The sequence below is a fragment of the Acanthaster planci genome, linkage group LG17, assembly GCF_054643075.1.
Source record: "Acanthaster planci isolate LZ-2023a linkage group LG17, COTS_SCS, whole genome shotgun sequence".
Taxonomy (NCBI): Eukaryota; Metazoa; Echinodermata; class Asteroidea; order Valvatida; family Acanthasteridae; genus Acanthaster; species Acanthaster planci.
In genome coordinates, this window is record NC_141793.1 from 3,471,536 (window position 1) to 3,487,696 (window position 16,161).

The following is a 16,161-nucleotide window of genomic DNA, read 5'->3' on the forward strand; positions in this document are numbered from 1 at the left end:
GAAGTCATTTTGTTCCCTCTGTATGCCTGTCCTATGTTGAAACAAAGTCGTACAAGGACACAGATTACAGTCATTTGCCACACACTCGCACAAATAGAAAACACCAGCCTCAGAATCTGTGTCCTTTCTGTATGGTTTGACCGACTGTCATTAATCATCCTCAATCAAAGACGGCTATCCAGATATATTGCTGCCAAGACGCACTACTTCGGCGTTGGAGGAGGGACTAGGAGTTTCCAAGATGTGGTGAGGCAGCGCGAAGAATTCAGCATCCAGGTCTGCAAGACGTTCACCGATGGTAAGGCTTACTTCCAGAACAGAAAATGTGGCCAGTTACTCTTAACCCCATGCTGCATACCTTTTGTTGATACACAATTACTGCTTTGGGGTTTTATCAGTGTTTCCATTGTTGCTTTCACTCAAAAAAACTGCTGACATGGTTACTTTTTATCAATACATGTATCACTGTCATTGCTCTTGGAACAAAACAGATGGCTTTGTTCCACCCATAGAGTTTAAAACATGGCATCTTTATAAATAAGCATTATGCATTCAACCTCCCTGCCACCCTGCCAGTTTCAACCTCTGTAAAATTGATGGTTCAACGTTTAGACTAACAGTAATGTAGATGACAACATGTACATGTAAGCGCTTTCAGCTGATACGTGAACAACAAGCAGAACATTTCTGAGGGGGGCCGTCATCATCTTAAATGTGTTTCAGTTTCCTCTTGGAAATTGCTGCAAGTTCCTGAGACGTGTAAGAAGTCCACGATTTCCTCCCTTTCACAGGAGTGAAGCGGGAGATTTTGAAGATGGCATTCTTGGAGACATCTTGAAAATTGCAGCAGGATGTTGCCATAGGCTCTGCGGGATGCCGAGCATGAGAAAGTGTTACCGCTGAAAGAGGATGCATCCTTGAAGACTTGACGAGATTTTCTTCCTCCAAGGGGCAGGAGTCCTGGTACATCATTGGCTTGTCACTTCGAGAGCAGTTTTGTAGCCTAGGCCAACAAATCCAAGTCCGAATTTGGCCAGTTTGAGTCCAAGTCCCTCAAAAATCGACTGAAGTTTTAACATTATGAGTCCTGTGATACCGAGCTGTTTGAAAAGTCTATTGATGTAATTTACTGCCCCTCCAAACATCAAAGATAAAGATTGGATCTCTGAACTGGAAGCAAAATGCTGGTTTTGTGACAGGCTACATGGAGGCAACGAGTCCGGCCCAAGCCCTTACATTAAAAATGAGCTCCCCACTTGAAGACACTACCGTCACGAACAACAAGAAATTCCTTCCAAAGAGCTCAGTTGCAGACACAGAATTGTTTTATTGTTAGCATCATGATTATTTTAGATAAACCAAGACAAAGACATCAACAAAAAGCATTATGTGATATTATAGACAACTGTAATATTGTCTTTTAAGATTATCAGATCCCCACTAATTACAACAGATGAATATATTCAATGTATGTGCTGTGCACTTTCAAATGATCCATTTCTAGAAATGAGAGATCAGTCATAACTAATCGCTTGCGCAACTGTCAAAGGACAGTCTACAGCCATGTACCCACTTCAACTTTCCAGAAACGGTATACTTTATAACTTCTAAATCCTCTACCCTAACTTTTTTAGAAAGCTCCAAGAGCCCAATTCTAACCCAACAATGTGCGGTAAACATGTGACATAGTCTTTGTACATGAACAGAATTAACATCTAAGACCCAAACGAGATGAGTGTGGCCGGGGATTCACAATCTTATATAATACTGATCAATTCAGGATAAATTTGGCATAGTACACTTTAATAGTACACTAAAGATACATGTATATCCAGCCATAGGATTTTGGGCCAATCCGCTCCGAGCGGAACAAAAGAAGGCATTTTTTTTGGTACTCACCGCACAGGAGCGCATTTATAATGGAGATCAATTGAGCGTTTTACGCGGCGCACGCCGAGTACGCGTAACAAAATTATTCCCTAATGTTTGGTCTTTGCATACACGCGGAACACGTGCAAGAACCCGCTTGGAAAACTTACAACCATCTGTCTTTCTTTAGCTGCATGGGGGTGCACTTTAACTCTGGATGGGCAGGGCTCATAATAAACTGCCAAAAAATACCTTAGAAAGCAGTTTTTGGTCCGTACCCCACATGGCACCGAATGCAAAGATCACATTCTGCTAAGGTTGTGGCATCGAGGACACAACACGTGTTGCCGAAGCCTGCAGACATGTAAACGTACAGGGCACTGCATTTGTGTTGTAGCTTGATTCTGCCCAGCAAAGTACAATTCTATATGCACTACATCCATGTTAATTCCCCCTTGGTTCCACACACTATATTAAGCCAAAGTATGGCCTTCACTGTCCAAGGAGTTCTTTTGAGCCATTTTGCACTGGCTGGGACCATAACCCTGTTGAATTTGGTTTGAGGCAAATTGGCTCATTCTTGCATAAGTTTTTACCCTTTTTTTTCAGTAGCATTCTTGGTTCTTCATTTCTGAACTCTGTGAAGAACACAGATATGTGATTTAGTCAGCCTCTGCTCATAAAATCCGTGCCTTTGCCGATCTTATGAGTCATCCAATTTTTTAAATGTTTAGCACACATTCCTTAATTTTGAAGATAAAGTAATGCAAATTACCTGCCAAACGAAAATAGTTTGAATTCATTTTCAGTGATATTTCCATTTATCAACTTGAGTACTTTCCACCATCGGATTTCTTCAAAGCGAAGCTCAACACGAGCCCCCCCCCAGGTCTTTAATCAAGGAGACAATCTTTCATACACCCATCCGTTCTCCCCCTCGTGAACAAACGTGCCGTCGGCGGTCTCGCCTGGCTTGAGACGGCGGAAGACAACGCGGTCGTGCAGGCGGTTACTCTGTCCCTGCCAGAACTCCACCACCTCAGGGATGACCCTGAACCCACCCCTGTGATGGAAAAATCAGAACGAACGAAACTGTCAACATAAATTCCTCAAAAATTTCGGCTGTTACCACTTTAAGATGGGATTATTCCACAACAAAGTGATCCTAGCGACAAAAAGTTTTCTCAGCCAAAGAATGCCATTTTTTCTAAAGGACGAGATACAGCTGCCAATTTTCAAATTGAGTTAAACATCACAAAGTGTAACTCTAATGTAGTGACTCATATCGAGGCTTTGCATTGTAGCCATCTTGCACAGTAGTTCTTTTCTTCCACAGGGAAACCCCCTTTGTGCATACCCTGTGGAGCAGAAGCACTGGCCCGCAAGGTGGCACCCTTGCAAATCATCTATAGTCATACCAGTGCTGTAATTCAGCCATCACCAAGACCTTTCACTCGACCTTTCAAAAGACCATGCTCAAGAAGTTAAAAAAATGTAATTTTGTTTGGTTGAGTGGCAAATTAGAACGGAATTAAGTTCTTGATTGTGGGATATCACTCCGTGAGTGATACACGGATTACTCTATTGTGATAAGTCTATAAAAGTGCAGTCTGGACAGGAATTCGTCATCTGCATTACCGAAGGCACCTGGCAAGACATATTGTTTATTAAAAAATAAAAAGGATGTATATAAAACAAAATAAATGAAACAAATTCTGTCGCTAATTAAAATTGTCAAATCTATTCTTAGGAGTTGCAACTTGTCAATACATTTGCAAAGTTTTTTCCAGAAAAGGTTTTTTTCATCCTACAAATGTCATTGAGGAAGTTGTAATCCTTTGTTAGATCCTAGCACAGTTTTTGCTATACTGCTTAACTGTAACAGAAGCAACATGGAGATTTCTATCAATGAGTTCTCATCGAGTTGATAAGAATCTTTGACGTAAATATTGTTAAAAGACGAGAGGAGAATAAAAAGGGTTGGTCTATCCACTGGCACCTCCCAAAGTTGCAACCAACTGGTGATGTGGAATGATCAAGAAAAACAGGATGAGCAAGGACGGAGGAAAGCTTTCGTTGCAGCTCATTTGAAACTAGCTTGTGGGGTCTTGTGATGGTCTTCAGAGGTCACCATCTACAACACTCTGCAGGGTGTTCCACGCCGATGTGACCAGTCTGTGAGAACTCACCAGTAGTTTGGCTTTGGAATGGCCAGGCCTGTACTGAGGTACTTCTCCTTCAGCTCGTTGTCTTTGGATGTCAAAACCTGATGTGAAAGGAAAAACTGGAAATCAACCCAAAGTATACACCCAAGTGTATAACATAGGAAAGTGTATATGTAAAGAAAATGTTTTTTATATCAGACATCCCATGGTGCATAACATACATGATGTATGTATCCAATATTTGGTTGTGCAAATGGCCCCATACCAGGGCAAGACGGGGAAGCCATGATGGCACTCTGCCCGACACCTGGGGAATGAGGTTGAGCAACTCGTTATTACTCTAGAAATAAAAGGTTGCACAGTCAACTCATTAAAGCCTTTGGTGGGTTCCACTTACATCTCGGCTTTCTATGACCGTACTCTGATGACTGACGACGGCTCCAATCTGACTGGTTGGCGGTCGACTGTGGAAATACTTGGTGGACTCTTCCTCCGTCAGTCGCTCCACAGGCCCCTCAATGCGCACCTGAGCAGCGAATGGGATTCATCTTTCATCACACAGAAAGGTACACACTTTATCCATGGGCCAGCCATATTTGAAATTGAAAGGGAGGTTAACTCCTCATTTTCGGAATATGAGAGGGAAATGAAAGAATTACAGTCAAATTTCAAGACGTAACCAAGTAGTACCTGTCAACTCTAAAGATTAATTTTGTGCTTTAAAATACCTCAGTTTTTGAAGCCAGCTTTTGAAAAAAAATGTTGAAAGGGATGCTTGAAATGATGGCAATCATAAATAGTCTGGTACCATCTAAATCAACAGTTTATACTTTATTAAACACATTCAGGGAACCAAATGGAAAATGACTTCTTCGTGAATTTAAGGTCTATTGTTTCCTTCGGGGATAAATCTGGCTAACAGCCATTGAGCCACTCTGCGGCTATGGCTACGTCTCAGTAGCCTTCAACAGCTGAAGTAGAAGCTGTAGCCAAATGTGACTCTGGGTTCTCTTTACGATTTTGTCCAAATGATTCCAGTGCCCTTTTGTCAAATATTTGGGCATTACCGGAGGGTCATTTAAGCGTATAACATTTCAGACACTATTCTGTGGATGAATCCTCAGCAGGTAAACAAGTTACATCAGAAACTGATAAAGTTTTGATCAAAGTTCTGAATTTGCAATTAAAAGCAAATCTTTGAATACATTTTTTTCAAAAAAAGTTTGAAATGTTACTTCAAGACATTCAACTTACAGATCTGCTGAGAATCTCCCAGTAGAAACAGAGTGCAGCGTGTGGGTTGTCAATCTGAGCAGAAAATCACAAGGCAAATTCTTTTATACAAAGACACTGTTCATAAACATTTATTTCCAACTTGAACAGTGTATACACAGAAAGCTTTATGAAATTAACAACATTTGATTACAGAACATCCAACTGGAGACCTTGCTATAACAATTATTAACTTCTTGCAGGTAGATCCATAATTCCATAATAAAAGTTGAGACTTCAAATAGTATAGGCAATGGAAATGCTTTGGAAATATAACTTGCAAGTTCTAATTCACTGCAAATCCACACCACTGGCTATAATGCACTTTAGGTTCAACTGGAGGTAGCCCAGGAAAAGTCTGTTACCAAGAGCAGTTTCAGGAGACCAACAGGGCCATTTCCCTCCCCCCAAAAGGCCCCCCAAAAGATTTTCAAAAAAATGCAAAAGGTGACTCTGTTGGTATATGTCATTTCCCTTCAAAGAGGCTGTAAAAAGCCCCAAAATATAACCTCATCCCCAAGAAAGGCAATAAAAGTTACATAAAAATTCCAAACTGCTAGGAGCCCCCTCCTCAACATTTTTCAGGTTAGATCCATCCTTGTCTCTTACCAGCTCCTTTCCTTTTCGGCTTTCGTAATTTGTGTAAAACTTGAATCCTTCTTTATCGTAGCCCTTCAGGAGCACCATGCGGGCCGATGGCCTCCCTTCCCTGAAAACAAAAACCAGGAATTTTTCCTCCCTCAAGTATGAGCACCTTCTCCACACATCACTGTTCACCGGCACAGTAAATGTACATTGCCTTTTGCAAGCCAACAGTAACTAAATAGGATTGAATGAGGGTACAATGTAATATGTTGATACACATCAGTCACAAGAATTTTCCACACCGTGGCAAATACGGTATTTCAGACGGATTCAACACCTTTAAGTAGACCTTAATGTCTATTTGAGTTCAATGTCGTCGGCAAAGGAATAGTGAAAAGTTTGTTTTGTTTTGTTTTTAAAAAGGATTTTTCTAAACTAAAAGAAATTTAACAAGGATAAGTCAACAATTCCGGCCTTATCGTGGCTTACTTGCTAGCTGTCGCCAGCGTCATGGCATTGGCCTCGCCGATACTGTCCTGCTCCGAAGCAACCTTAAACCACGCCGCAAACTGGCCGATGGGCTCCTTGGACACCAGTTCGTCTTCCGTGAACGCCTCATGGCCCGCCTTGTAGGCCTTGCGCATCCCAGCCACATCGATGCCGTTAGGGCTGCTGATGATTCCTGACATGACGCTGTCGCCGTCCCAAGTCTCGTCTCGCGAGGAATACAACCGGCTTCTAACTGGTATGTCACCGAGGGGGACCGCAGTGCATGTACGGTGGAGGCTACCGACACGGCCAGAGACGTGTGCTGCTCTGATGCTGACAACTGAACAACGGCATACAACGCAACTCATCTGAAAACTGAAATCACAAGTTAAAAGTTGGCTGGCCATAAATCCAGATACCATTTGGGTGGAATTCTATACATGGACATCACTAACTTTTCCCTGCAAGGCCTGCAGTGACAGATCAGCCATGAAAAAGCAATAGGTCCAAATAAGTCAACTTTAGTAGCGAAATTTTGAAGCATTTACTTGGAATGGCTTGAAATTGTCCAGTTCGTCGTGCTCATCCGGGATTGTGCACAGGGTGTAAAGCGATGTCCATCCAGGAGTGGAACTCTTACCGTCCATTTTTCCTTACATTTTTTCAAAACAGAATTACAGCTTGCTTGAGTCAATCCATCCAATAAACTGTAACTTGGCTCTATACATTCATGGAGTTGGAAGGCCACGTAGAAGTACTGATGAACCGTAGGTAATATGTTTACATTAAGATTTTTAAAAAGAATTCCATATATGGACATTTGATGCCCCTGTGCACAAACCTTATGAGACTTGTCCGAAAAAACCTAAGTGTTTTTAAGTAAATGCTTCGGACTTTTCTTAGCTAAATTTCACTTTTAGGACATGTTGGTACTTTCTGACAGCTGTTGTAACATTTTATGGAACTCTTTCCGTCAGTTGCACCAGTAGGCCCACAACTGTTACAACCAGGAAAGAATGTACTGATACAGTGTGGTACATAGACCTCCCTTTAAGTTAGTCGTGATTGGGTCAACAAGCATCACCGAGCTTCAACAAGTTATTCAAGCATACTTGTGCAAAGATTTTTTATTTACAATGTTAATTAGGCTCCTACATATTAAAATCAATGTATCATATCTGAAATGATATTTGAGTGTTGAAATTTGAGTGAAAAAGTCGGCCTTGTTTGTGCAGTCCAACCAGCCTGCATCTTGTTTTCCCGTGGACGGCAAATTTGGTGTTTCTCTTACACCACGGCAAGTGTGAGAGTCTTTAAAATAAGATAAAACCACTTTTAAATCTGTAGAGGGTATTTTCAAGATGTTGACGCTTTGTTGACACTACTTGTGTGTGTTGACGCTTGTTGATGCTAAATAGCATGACCGTTGTGATTTGATGCTTTCTTTCATTGGTACTAGCTTAACACTAACTGTTCCTATAATAGAAGGGAGAGCTACATTTTAACTTTTGAATTCACCTTGGGAGATGACTGTGACATCATACTCGGAAACTATAGGGTTGATGTTGTCAAAGGGCAGGGTTTTGCATATTTACAGGGAATTTTGAGGGTAAATTGTGACTGTGAGTGTTTAAACACACGCCATGGTGGATTCAAATTTTCATAGTTAGTCTATCAGTGACCACGGTAAGAAAGTCACATTTTTTCACAATTTACAATGTGAAGTTTAAAAAAAACAGCATCAGTGCAGTAACGAGAGTGTTGCCTTTGTTTTTTTCAGGGGGGCACTTAAGATTAAAATGTCAAAAAATGGGGGGTCCCCAAGTATACAACTCCCTGTAAAAGTAAAATGTATTAACATTAACAATTAACAGGCATGACAGGCTCAGCTGTCAGACATACCCCTAGAACTGTGGGATAGGGCGGGCCTAGTACTTTACTGGGTATTTTCAGACAAGTCTCATAGGGGTGCAGTGTCCCAATTTAAGGAAAATTCTCCGCCAGGCCGAGGTGCACAAAAAGTACCCCAGAGATTGTTTTGAAAAGAGGGGTCTGTTTGGGCCAAGAAATGGTGGAATTGTGTCAGTATGGCCCAGGATCATCTCTGTAAATTCAGGGGCACCCATCTGGGGGCAAAGCAGACAAAAATGGGATTGAAAATTAGTCAGAAGAGCCCAAGGAAGGTGAGGCATGTCATTCGAAAAATGGCCGCTGGGAGGGCTTGGCAACATTCACTTTTTGCATTTTTGGGGGGTGAGTTTGTTTTGGGCGGATAATTAAAAAAATCATTGGTTAACCTACTAAAAATTGACAATCAATTGAAATCTGAAGGACCAAACAACACATTGTTTTTTGTTTGAGAGGCCTCAGGGACTTCAGTTGCCTGACATGTGGCTCCAAACTTGGTTGATTTTACACTTTTTTCAATGGAGCTTGAATTGGTTCAGTGCACCTATAGGGTCTGTGCACAGAGACTTCAAATGTTGTCTGTATTATTATGGAACTCTTTCCCAAATAAGCCTTATCGCAAACACAATGCCTTTCTACCGTTGTGTAAAATCACCCATGCAATATTTGCGACAAGGCTCTTGTTCACGAAATAGGTTAAACGTAATTACTATGGAGTCTGCCTCTAACGCGTGTCGACCAGTCAAAATTTGCGGTCAGTTAGAAAAGAACTCACCTTTGGGTTTGATCGGCAAACCTGATAGCACAGCTGACGGTCGTTTTGGCTTCCTAAAGCTATTCGCCTGAAGCAAGACAGTCCGCCAAACCTGCAAACTACCCCGCGAACATTGCACACATAGGCCTGATCTGGTTTTATTTTGGGACACCAGCCCTTGGCTGTTATCAGCTGATTGAGACTATGGATACGGAATATTAGAACATATATGTGAACACACATAATAGACATAGCCACAGCCCAAACTGCCTTGTTATTGTGTAACCCAGGAATGTCTTATGTAGGCATTCACGTGTGCAAGTGCACTTGGCACGTGCATTTACGCAATGGAATGTGGCACGTGTATCATCAAGGAATGAAATGCGGGGAAGTCCCCGGCCGAGTTTTATGTTCACTAGACCGTGCCTATACCTCGAGCTCCATGAGTACTAGGTTTATAATATAGTACACAGTTCGGGAGTAATTTCCTACAAGCACCAATGGTTGTCTTAGCTGTTGATGAAAGTTTCCACATTATATTCCAGCCTCGAATTTGTGCTAGATCGTAACCTCAAGCTTTTGACGTTAAAACCAAATTTAAAAATACTTCCCAACTGTGTGCCGTGTGCTGTGTGCTCAAATTTGGCCTTTTTAGCTCGAAGTCAGAATAAAACTCGGGCGCTATTTTGGATGAAATCTTTGGGGGCACAGGGAGTACACGCTTTTTTTCAAAGGAACACTGAATTTGTTAAATCACTCATTTGTACGCAGGGGCAGGTGCCTCCACCCCCTCCCCCGGTAAGCCATCTGCGGGAACGCTGCACAATCACACAAAGTGGTCCCAATTAATGTCTACAATTTTCAAATGTCTATTTTACCTCAAGCCATATGCTTCTTTTTCTTGTTTTACACGTACACTCGTTTTACACGTTACGCCATGTCATAATTTCCATCCGTTGACATGGAGATCAGAACTGGCTCGAGCTCAACTTGGCAATGATGCATGCTTGGGACCGTCACATGCTAGTCACTTTTTCGCCCCCAGCAAAATCTATCCTTTTCACATTATTAGCACGATTCTAATCTTTATTTTGCTGATCGCCTTGTCGAGAAACATAGCTCAAAGTGCAGTCGTCCGTCCGTAAGCAGGCCCCTGCCCCCTGCTCCCAACCCCCCCCCCCAAAAAAAGCATTTCGCAACAGTTAGAGAACGGCCCTTTCCGACTTTTTCATATTCTTTCCACCTCAAAGAGTGTATTGAGAAGACCTCAATATTGAGCCTCAACCCTTCGGGGAAGCCACAAAGGGTACTAGCCCTCAAATTTTTAACCCCTCGAGGGGAGAGCCTTCCCATTTATAAAAAATGGCCCACGAAAATTTGGTTCTTTAGAACCGCCCCTTGCCGAAGTACCACCTCGCGATGTTATTAATTATATACGCTTTGACATTGGCTTCCGGTTCCTGCTATGCTGCCAGCGATCAAAAAGTTTTTGATGAATAATTCATGATGCAAAGTTAGGGACTTTTATAGACATGCGTAGTTGTACCTCATCGTCGCAACCATATCAGCCGATATACGAAAAGTTACCGCGCCGATGTGAAGAGGACTTGACTTCCAGTGACTTCTGTGGCTGCCTGTCCAGAACCGTCAGTTTCGAGTAAACTTCGTGTGAGTAGGTTATTTTTCCACTTTCTGTATCTATCACTGACAGTGACTTTAGTTGGTGTTTTTTTTCCCACAACGGGCCTGTGGGGGTCGCTCAGTCCCAGGCCCGAAAAAATGAACCGCTAGCGTTAGGCTTCAAATCATGCATGTACATGTACTTGTAAACGTCATCATGAAGCTCTAACGTTTTCAAGAATCAAGTCATTATCAACCAGTTAAATTGACACATTTGATCGTATAAGAAACATTTTGCTGTTCGTGATGGCAATCCTCACTTTTTAAGAGTCCTAAATTAGGACTCTGCTGCTCCATGTAGTACTCAGACAGAAGTTCTCAGTCTGAGTAAAGTAGGAATATTGGCCTCCTTAAGTTATAGTTATACCATGTACTGGTACATGTATACCAGGCGAATCGCCTCTTTCAGTTAAACACTTGGACATGGTCAGCGAAAGTTAATAGAGGCGATTCGTAGTACATGTGCATGTACGTAGTCTTAGTTACTTGGACTAGGGTGTCTTAGAAGTATGATTTTAGAAACATCCAACAGCTTCAAGCAACATTCTCGATTTAGATCATACGCTCGTATGCATGTCATGTCATCAGTCATCAGAGAATAAAGTAAGTAGGTCAAAAGGCCTGTTGGGGCAAAAAGAACTGCACTGTGTAGTTTGAAAATCTAACATAAAATATCTCACTACACATGCACTCTGTTCAGAGTAAAGGGAGTTTCATTGCGGTGATGTGCTCCTGCTCGATTCATGTTCTGAGTCATGCCTATTTTAAGGTCACTTCCTGTGAACACATATGCTCAGAATTGCTGGGAGAATTGAAGTTTTTGGAACGTTACCAGTGACTGGGGGATCTCAAAAATTAAATACTGCAGGTCACTGCATACTTTGGAATTTATGTGCAAAGCAGCACAGATTACTGAGATTTGTACCCACCACGATCTTGGGACCGGGTATCTATTGTGGAGCTCAGTGCTGTACCGTGGAAAAGACTGACAAGGATCTGTACCGTGCTTGAATGTGTGCAAGCTATGGAAAATGTCAGCTCTCACTAGGTAACAAAGCGCCGTATATTTTTCGTGCATGCAGCTGACAAAAAATGGAGGTCACTGACCCCTTCGGTGAATTAATGGGCTAGCTTCTTTTCAATCTGTGATGATTGTCATAGGAAACGGTCAAATTGGTTTTAAAAAGTCATCCATGGCAAAGTTTCTGGGGGTTTTTTTTATGTTAGTGTAGTGTATTTCCCATCCAAACTCGAATACATGTAAATAGTTGTATTGTATGTATTTAATTTGCACAAACCAACCCTTATTCATCATGTTACTTGGCTTGGTGGTCAGGAAGAACTACACTGTACATGTACCGCTAAGTAGGCTGTGGAAAGTTTAAGGTATAATCTGTGATGAAAAAAGTAAGGTCCTGTTGTAAATTGTAATTAGGAATAAAGAAACAATATGTTTGCAAGAATTTCAAAGACTGTCCTCAGAATCTATCTTTACTACATCTAGTTTCCATGGTTACCTTAGACTAGAGGTCATATAAAGTTTTATCTAGTTTATACTGAAGTTTATTTATAGCAGTGTTTTTGTCAAGGGTACATTAGGTTGACCCCAGAGTTTTCCAACCACAACTCCAGACACAAGTACCAGCATTGTCAACCCCCTCTGAGTCACAGTCGTGGAATTTACCACATGTCTCCCCCTAAAAAAGTTGAGTGTCCCTTGGAAAAGTTGGGGGCCCTTAGGACACCGTGTCTGCTTTTTCTGAACAGTTTTTATGACAAGGACAGGACTTAAGAGGACTTCAAGGTTTAGTGCAGTTTCAGTGGATGTGTTCCTGTCAAGACCAACTAGTCAACGGAACATAATTAATCCATCACCTTGATTCTGTACAATCAACTTTTAAACTAACATTGGCTAAACAAATATACGAAGTTCTTGATACTGAAAACAGGATTTTCAGTGCAGAGACAAGAGTTTGTGTCTCATACATGAGGTAAGTTCTGAGAAGATTTAACTAGGTCTTACACTTCTTTTTACATGTACATCCAATTGCCCCCCCCCGGGTTTGAACTTCAAGGCGAGTCTGTCTTAAGCAGTTGCACCACTTTTGTGGAAGAATTTACCATGTGTATTATTGCAATGCATGGATTCCAAAGTAGTACTCTGAGAGTTTCTGGGCCAGTTTGGCTGCATGTTCTGGTACCGGAACTCTGTAAACACCGGTAAATGGTTTGCCCCATTCCTAAAATTAAAAGGAATTTAGTCTCAAGAAGATCCTGCTGGAATGGAATGCTTAATTGCTCTCCAACTTGAAATGACCGAGGCCGTGAATATCAAATTCCCTGCTCAAGTTCAAGTAATGTTTTCACTGTACAGGGATGCTCCCTCTCCCTCCCGCTGGGTATCTGCTGCTTACAAGGAAATCAGTATTCTACACAAGGTGCCCATTCTACTGATGGCAAAAAGTTAATAGCCCTCATCACACATTGTGATGAGAAGCAGGAACAGGTCTGTGATTGGTGATTCATGAATGGTATTGAAGGGTCTAGCAGCAGGAACTTTGGGGGGTAAATGATGTGATGTCCATGCATGGTGATGATTTATTATTCTCTGATAAAATTTGACAGGCTCTGAATGGTGCCTGTGGAGATGTCGGCACTGGTAGTGGTTAGTGACACTGACAATATTCTAAGCAAAGGAGTTGGGCAGAGAAGAAGCTGCTCATTAAATTACATGAATAACAAACGATCAATATCTTTGGCAGGGAAACGTGTAATTATGCAATGTTTAGCCCTAAAAGAGCCGGGGGGGGGGAGAATCCATCCCTTCAACATTTTTTCCAATATCACCGCAGTGCATTTTTTCAGGAGTTGAGCCTTTAGGCGTTTTTAAAGTACCTCTTTGTGGTCATTTTGACACCATTTTTACAAAAATCAAACATACTGTTCTCGTGCAGTGTGCATTTTTACTAAGACGGGTCAGCCAAAAATGTATAATTTTTCCACTGCAGTGCTCAATGCACTCATACAAGCACGCATGTAGCCCTGAACTTCAAACGACCATAACAAAACCATACTTTCCATTGAGTTCAAACTTGACAGTTGTAATAATAAGCGCCTGTACATGTATGCCAAGTTTTTAAAAAATCAGGCATGGCACGGCCAAGTTCTTAAGGGGGTGGAATCTGTCCCCCACCCCCACTGTGAGATGGGCCAAAATAACCCAGCTCTTTCAGGGTTAACCCATTGCCGAGATGTCTAAAGCACCAGAGGCCAGTAATCTCTTATTAAATGCATGTATTCATCTGTGATGTGTCTATCTGGAAGCAGGAAAGAAAATTTGCATTTGTGCTCAAGAACGAAAATACTTCTTAGAGTAAAAACGGATGCGGTGCAGTAATTTAATTTGCGACTGTTTTCCTGCAGGGAATTAATTGCACAGAGTGCAGTAAGGAAAGGAAGTGTTTCATTCCAACTCTTAATTGTGATAAAGATTGTCATTTATTTTATTCATCTAACTCAAAAGTTTTTGGCACAGCGTTACATGAACAGTGTACAGTTCAGTACTGGTATTCTTGTAGGTACCTAATGCACCGGGGTACCATACTGTACCAGGTAGGTGTACATACACTATGCATACCTGAAATGAACCCTGAATACCAATATAAGGGCATAAAAGCTTAGCCAAAGGTTACGTTGGTCTGTCCACACTAAAAGACACATTTGCGTGACATTCAATACAAATTTTAAACTGTAAAATTTTGCCATTATTTCCTGCTTACATAAGTCTTCACTGTTTCTGATTGTTGCAACAGAAAGGTAAAGATACATTCAGCATTATTTGAGAATCACGGAAGTTTATTCTTGAAGGTATAACATTTGTCATGTGGAAATATGAAAATTAAATTTAAAACACAATTGAAAAGTATGTGCAAGGTATTTGTCACAGTTACCAATGCAAACCTGGCGCTGTGACCGGAAGGATAAGAAAGAGTAGATGGCAATCCGAAATAATTACTAAAGGACAGTTCTTTTACAAATTCTTTGCAGACAATTTTTATTATTTACAACCTCAGATGTCTACCATATTTAGATCATAAAACAATATATATATAAATAGATTACCACCTTACAATTAGAATTTTTAAAAAAAATTTAGACGTCAATTGACTGTTTGGCCAAATATCAGAGATATCTCATAAAGTGTGGTTTTCACCCAGGTGTAACTGTATTAGTGGTTTCCACTTTACATCATAACCTGTTGTTGCAACTTGACCTCCATGGATGGTCCAACTCAAATACAAAACTACAAATATCAATGGCGTAACTAAAGCGTATGATAAACGTGCACAGTCACAACATTAAACGTGTACGACCAGAGAAAATCTATCCAAGGACTATACCTGTACATATAAATGAGTTTGCAATTTGCAATGATCAATCTTAGCTTCACCGAACTCTATCCAAGGATTATACATATAAATGAATTTGCAGTTTGCAGATGATCAATCTTAGCTTAACCGAACTCTGGTCACAACTGATTATCAATTGGCAATAGCAATACATTTCACCGCGATAAATGCTGGATCCTGTTATGCGGGTCCTCTAGTCCTTTGTAGACTCAGTGGCAGTTGGTCAGGTGTTGCTCAGCTAGCTCACACTCCGCTCATCAAAAAGCCCTCTCACAGTGCTCTCAGTCTCTGCGACGCAAGTTCAAGGCAAGGTTTTGGCGACAGTCACCCCAAATAGTGGTCTGCAAACCAGGCTTCACCTTCATCAAGAGTCAGGCACTTCGTGCAGGATACAACTTGGCCATCTAATTTTCAAAGAAAGATTTGCCAAAATACACAACAAAACATAATAATGCTCAAATGTACTACCGGTACCATCTTCTAATAGGCAAAATCTGACAAAATGCCTTTCAATCACAATTTCTTAAATGTTTCTCAATTATTGATTTCTAACACTCAGCAAAAGTATGTCCTTTGATTAAATCTTTTAAGTTAAAAGAAACAACTCAAGAATGAACTTACGGTTTTCTTGCTGTTTCAAATCCTGGATTGCTGCTCTAGCCCGCTCTTGGATTAACCTAATTGCCTTCTGGTACAGCACAGGGCAGCAAACAGGCTTAAAATGTGCGCGGCTCTGGCTATCCACAAGCTACATGTCATCACGGCAATCATCAAAGATGCTCTCATCCAGCACACCCAAAACTAGGTCTTATACTAGGTACACATCTCATTCTCATGCAAAACAAGTGACATTGTATCACACTCAGTACCATTCATGAACCCCTGGTGAAAATTCCCACAAAGAAGTTGGGGCACTGGGCGCATTAGCTTACTAAACAAAGCTAAGTATGCATTCCACTATAGAAGAGGGATACTGCTGCTGCTTCCTGGCCTGTGTTGTCAAACAAAATAGCAAGTTAATTTAAATGTG

At 41.3% G+C, this 16,161-nt stretch overlaps 3 protein-coding genes across 5 annotated transcripts in view; 2 read left to right on the forward strand and 1 right to left on the reverse strand.

Moving 5' to 3' along the window:
- LOC110982580 (histidine protein methyltransferase 1 homolog) overlaps nucleotides 1-1,471 on the forward strand; it is a 7,476-nt gene extending 6,005 nt beyond the window's left edge. For 2 of the 3 annotated variants that reach the window (XM_022241090.2, XM_087147832.1), the window contains 2 exons: nucleotides 171-298; nucleotides 792-1,471. In XM_022241090.2, the coding sequence (XP_022096782.2) occupies nucleotides 171-298; nucleotides 792-838 (175 nt within the window). In that variant the 3' untranslated portion in view covers nucleotides 839-1,471. The remainder of the gene's footprint in view (nucleotides 1-170; nucleotides 299-791) is intronic. The other variant, XM_022241091.2, reaches the window with a different exon arrangement.
- Nucleotides 1,308-9,370, reverse strand: LOC110982581 (pyridoxine/pyridoxamine 5'-phosphate oxidase-like). The gene is made up of 7 exons (XM_087147833.1): nucleotides 9,064-9,370; nucleotides 6,381-6,755; nucleotides 5,916-6,015; nucleotides 5,289-5,342; nucleotides 4,432-4,560; nucleotides 4,059-4,135; nucleotides 1,308-2,932 (listed from the first exon to the last, which is right to left on the reverse strand). The coding sequence occupies exons 2-7, from the start codon at nucleotides 6,746-6,748 to the stop codon at nucleotides 2,767-2,769; spliced, it is 894 nt and encodes a 297-aa protein (XP_087003959.1). The 5' UTR covers nucleotides 6,749-6,755; nucleotides 9,064-9,370; the 3' UTR covers nucleotides 1,308-2,766.
- A 1,227-nt stretch (nucleotides 9,371-10,597) lies between these two features.
- LOC110976468 (SRC kinase signaling inhibitor 1-like) overlaps nucleotides 10,598-16,161 on the forward strand; it is a 90,391-nt gene continuing 84,827 nt past the window's right edge. The window contains exon 1 of the mRNA XM_087147724.1: nucleotides 10,598-10,710. The gene's annotated coding sequence lies outside the window, so the exon portion shown is untranslated. The remainder of the gene's footprint in view (nucleotides 10,711-16,161) is intronic.

What these genes read in the sequence shown, in the direction of transcription:
- LOC110982581 (XM_087147833.1), bottom strand. Translation starts at nt 6,748, where the DNA reads ATGAGTTGCGTTGTATGCCGTTGTTCAGTTGTCAGCATCAGAGCAGCA. An exon ending in GGGAGATTCTCAGCAGATCT is followed by an intron (nt 4,561 to 5,288) that starts GTAAGTTGAATG and finishes TTCGCTGCTCAG; the next exon opens with GTGCGCATTGAGGGGCCTGT. An exon ending in ATTCCAAAGCCAAACTACTG is followed by an intron (nt 2,933 to 4,058) that starts GTGAGTTCTCAC and finishes TTTCCATCACAG; the next exon opens with GGGTGGGTTCAGGGTCATCC.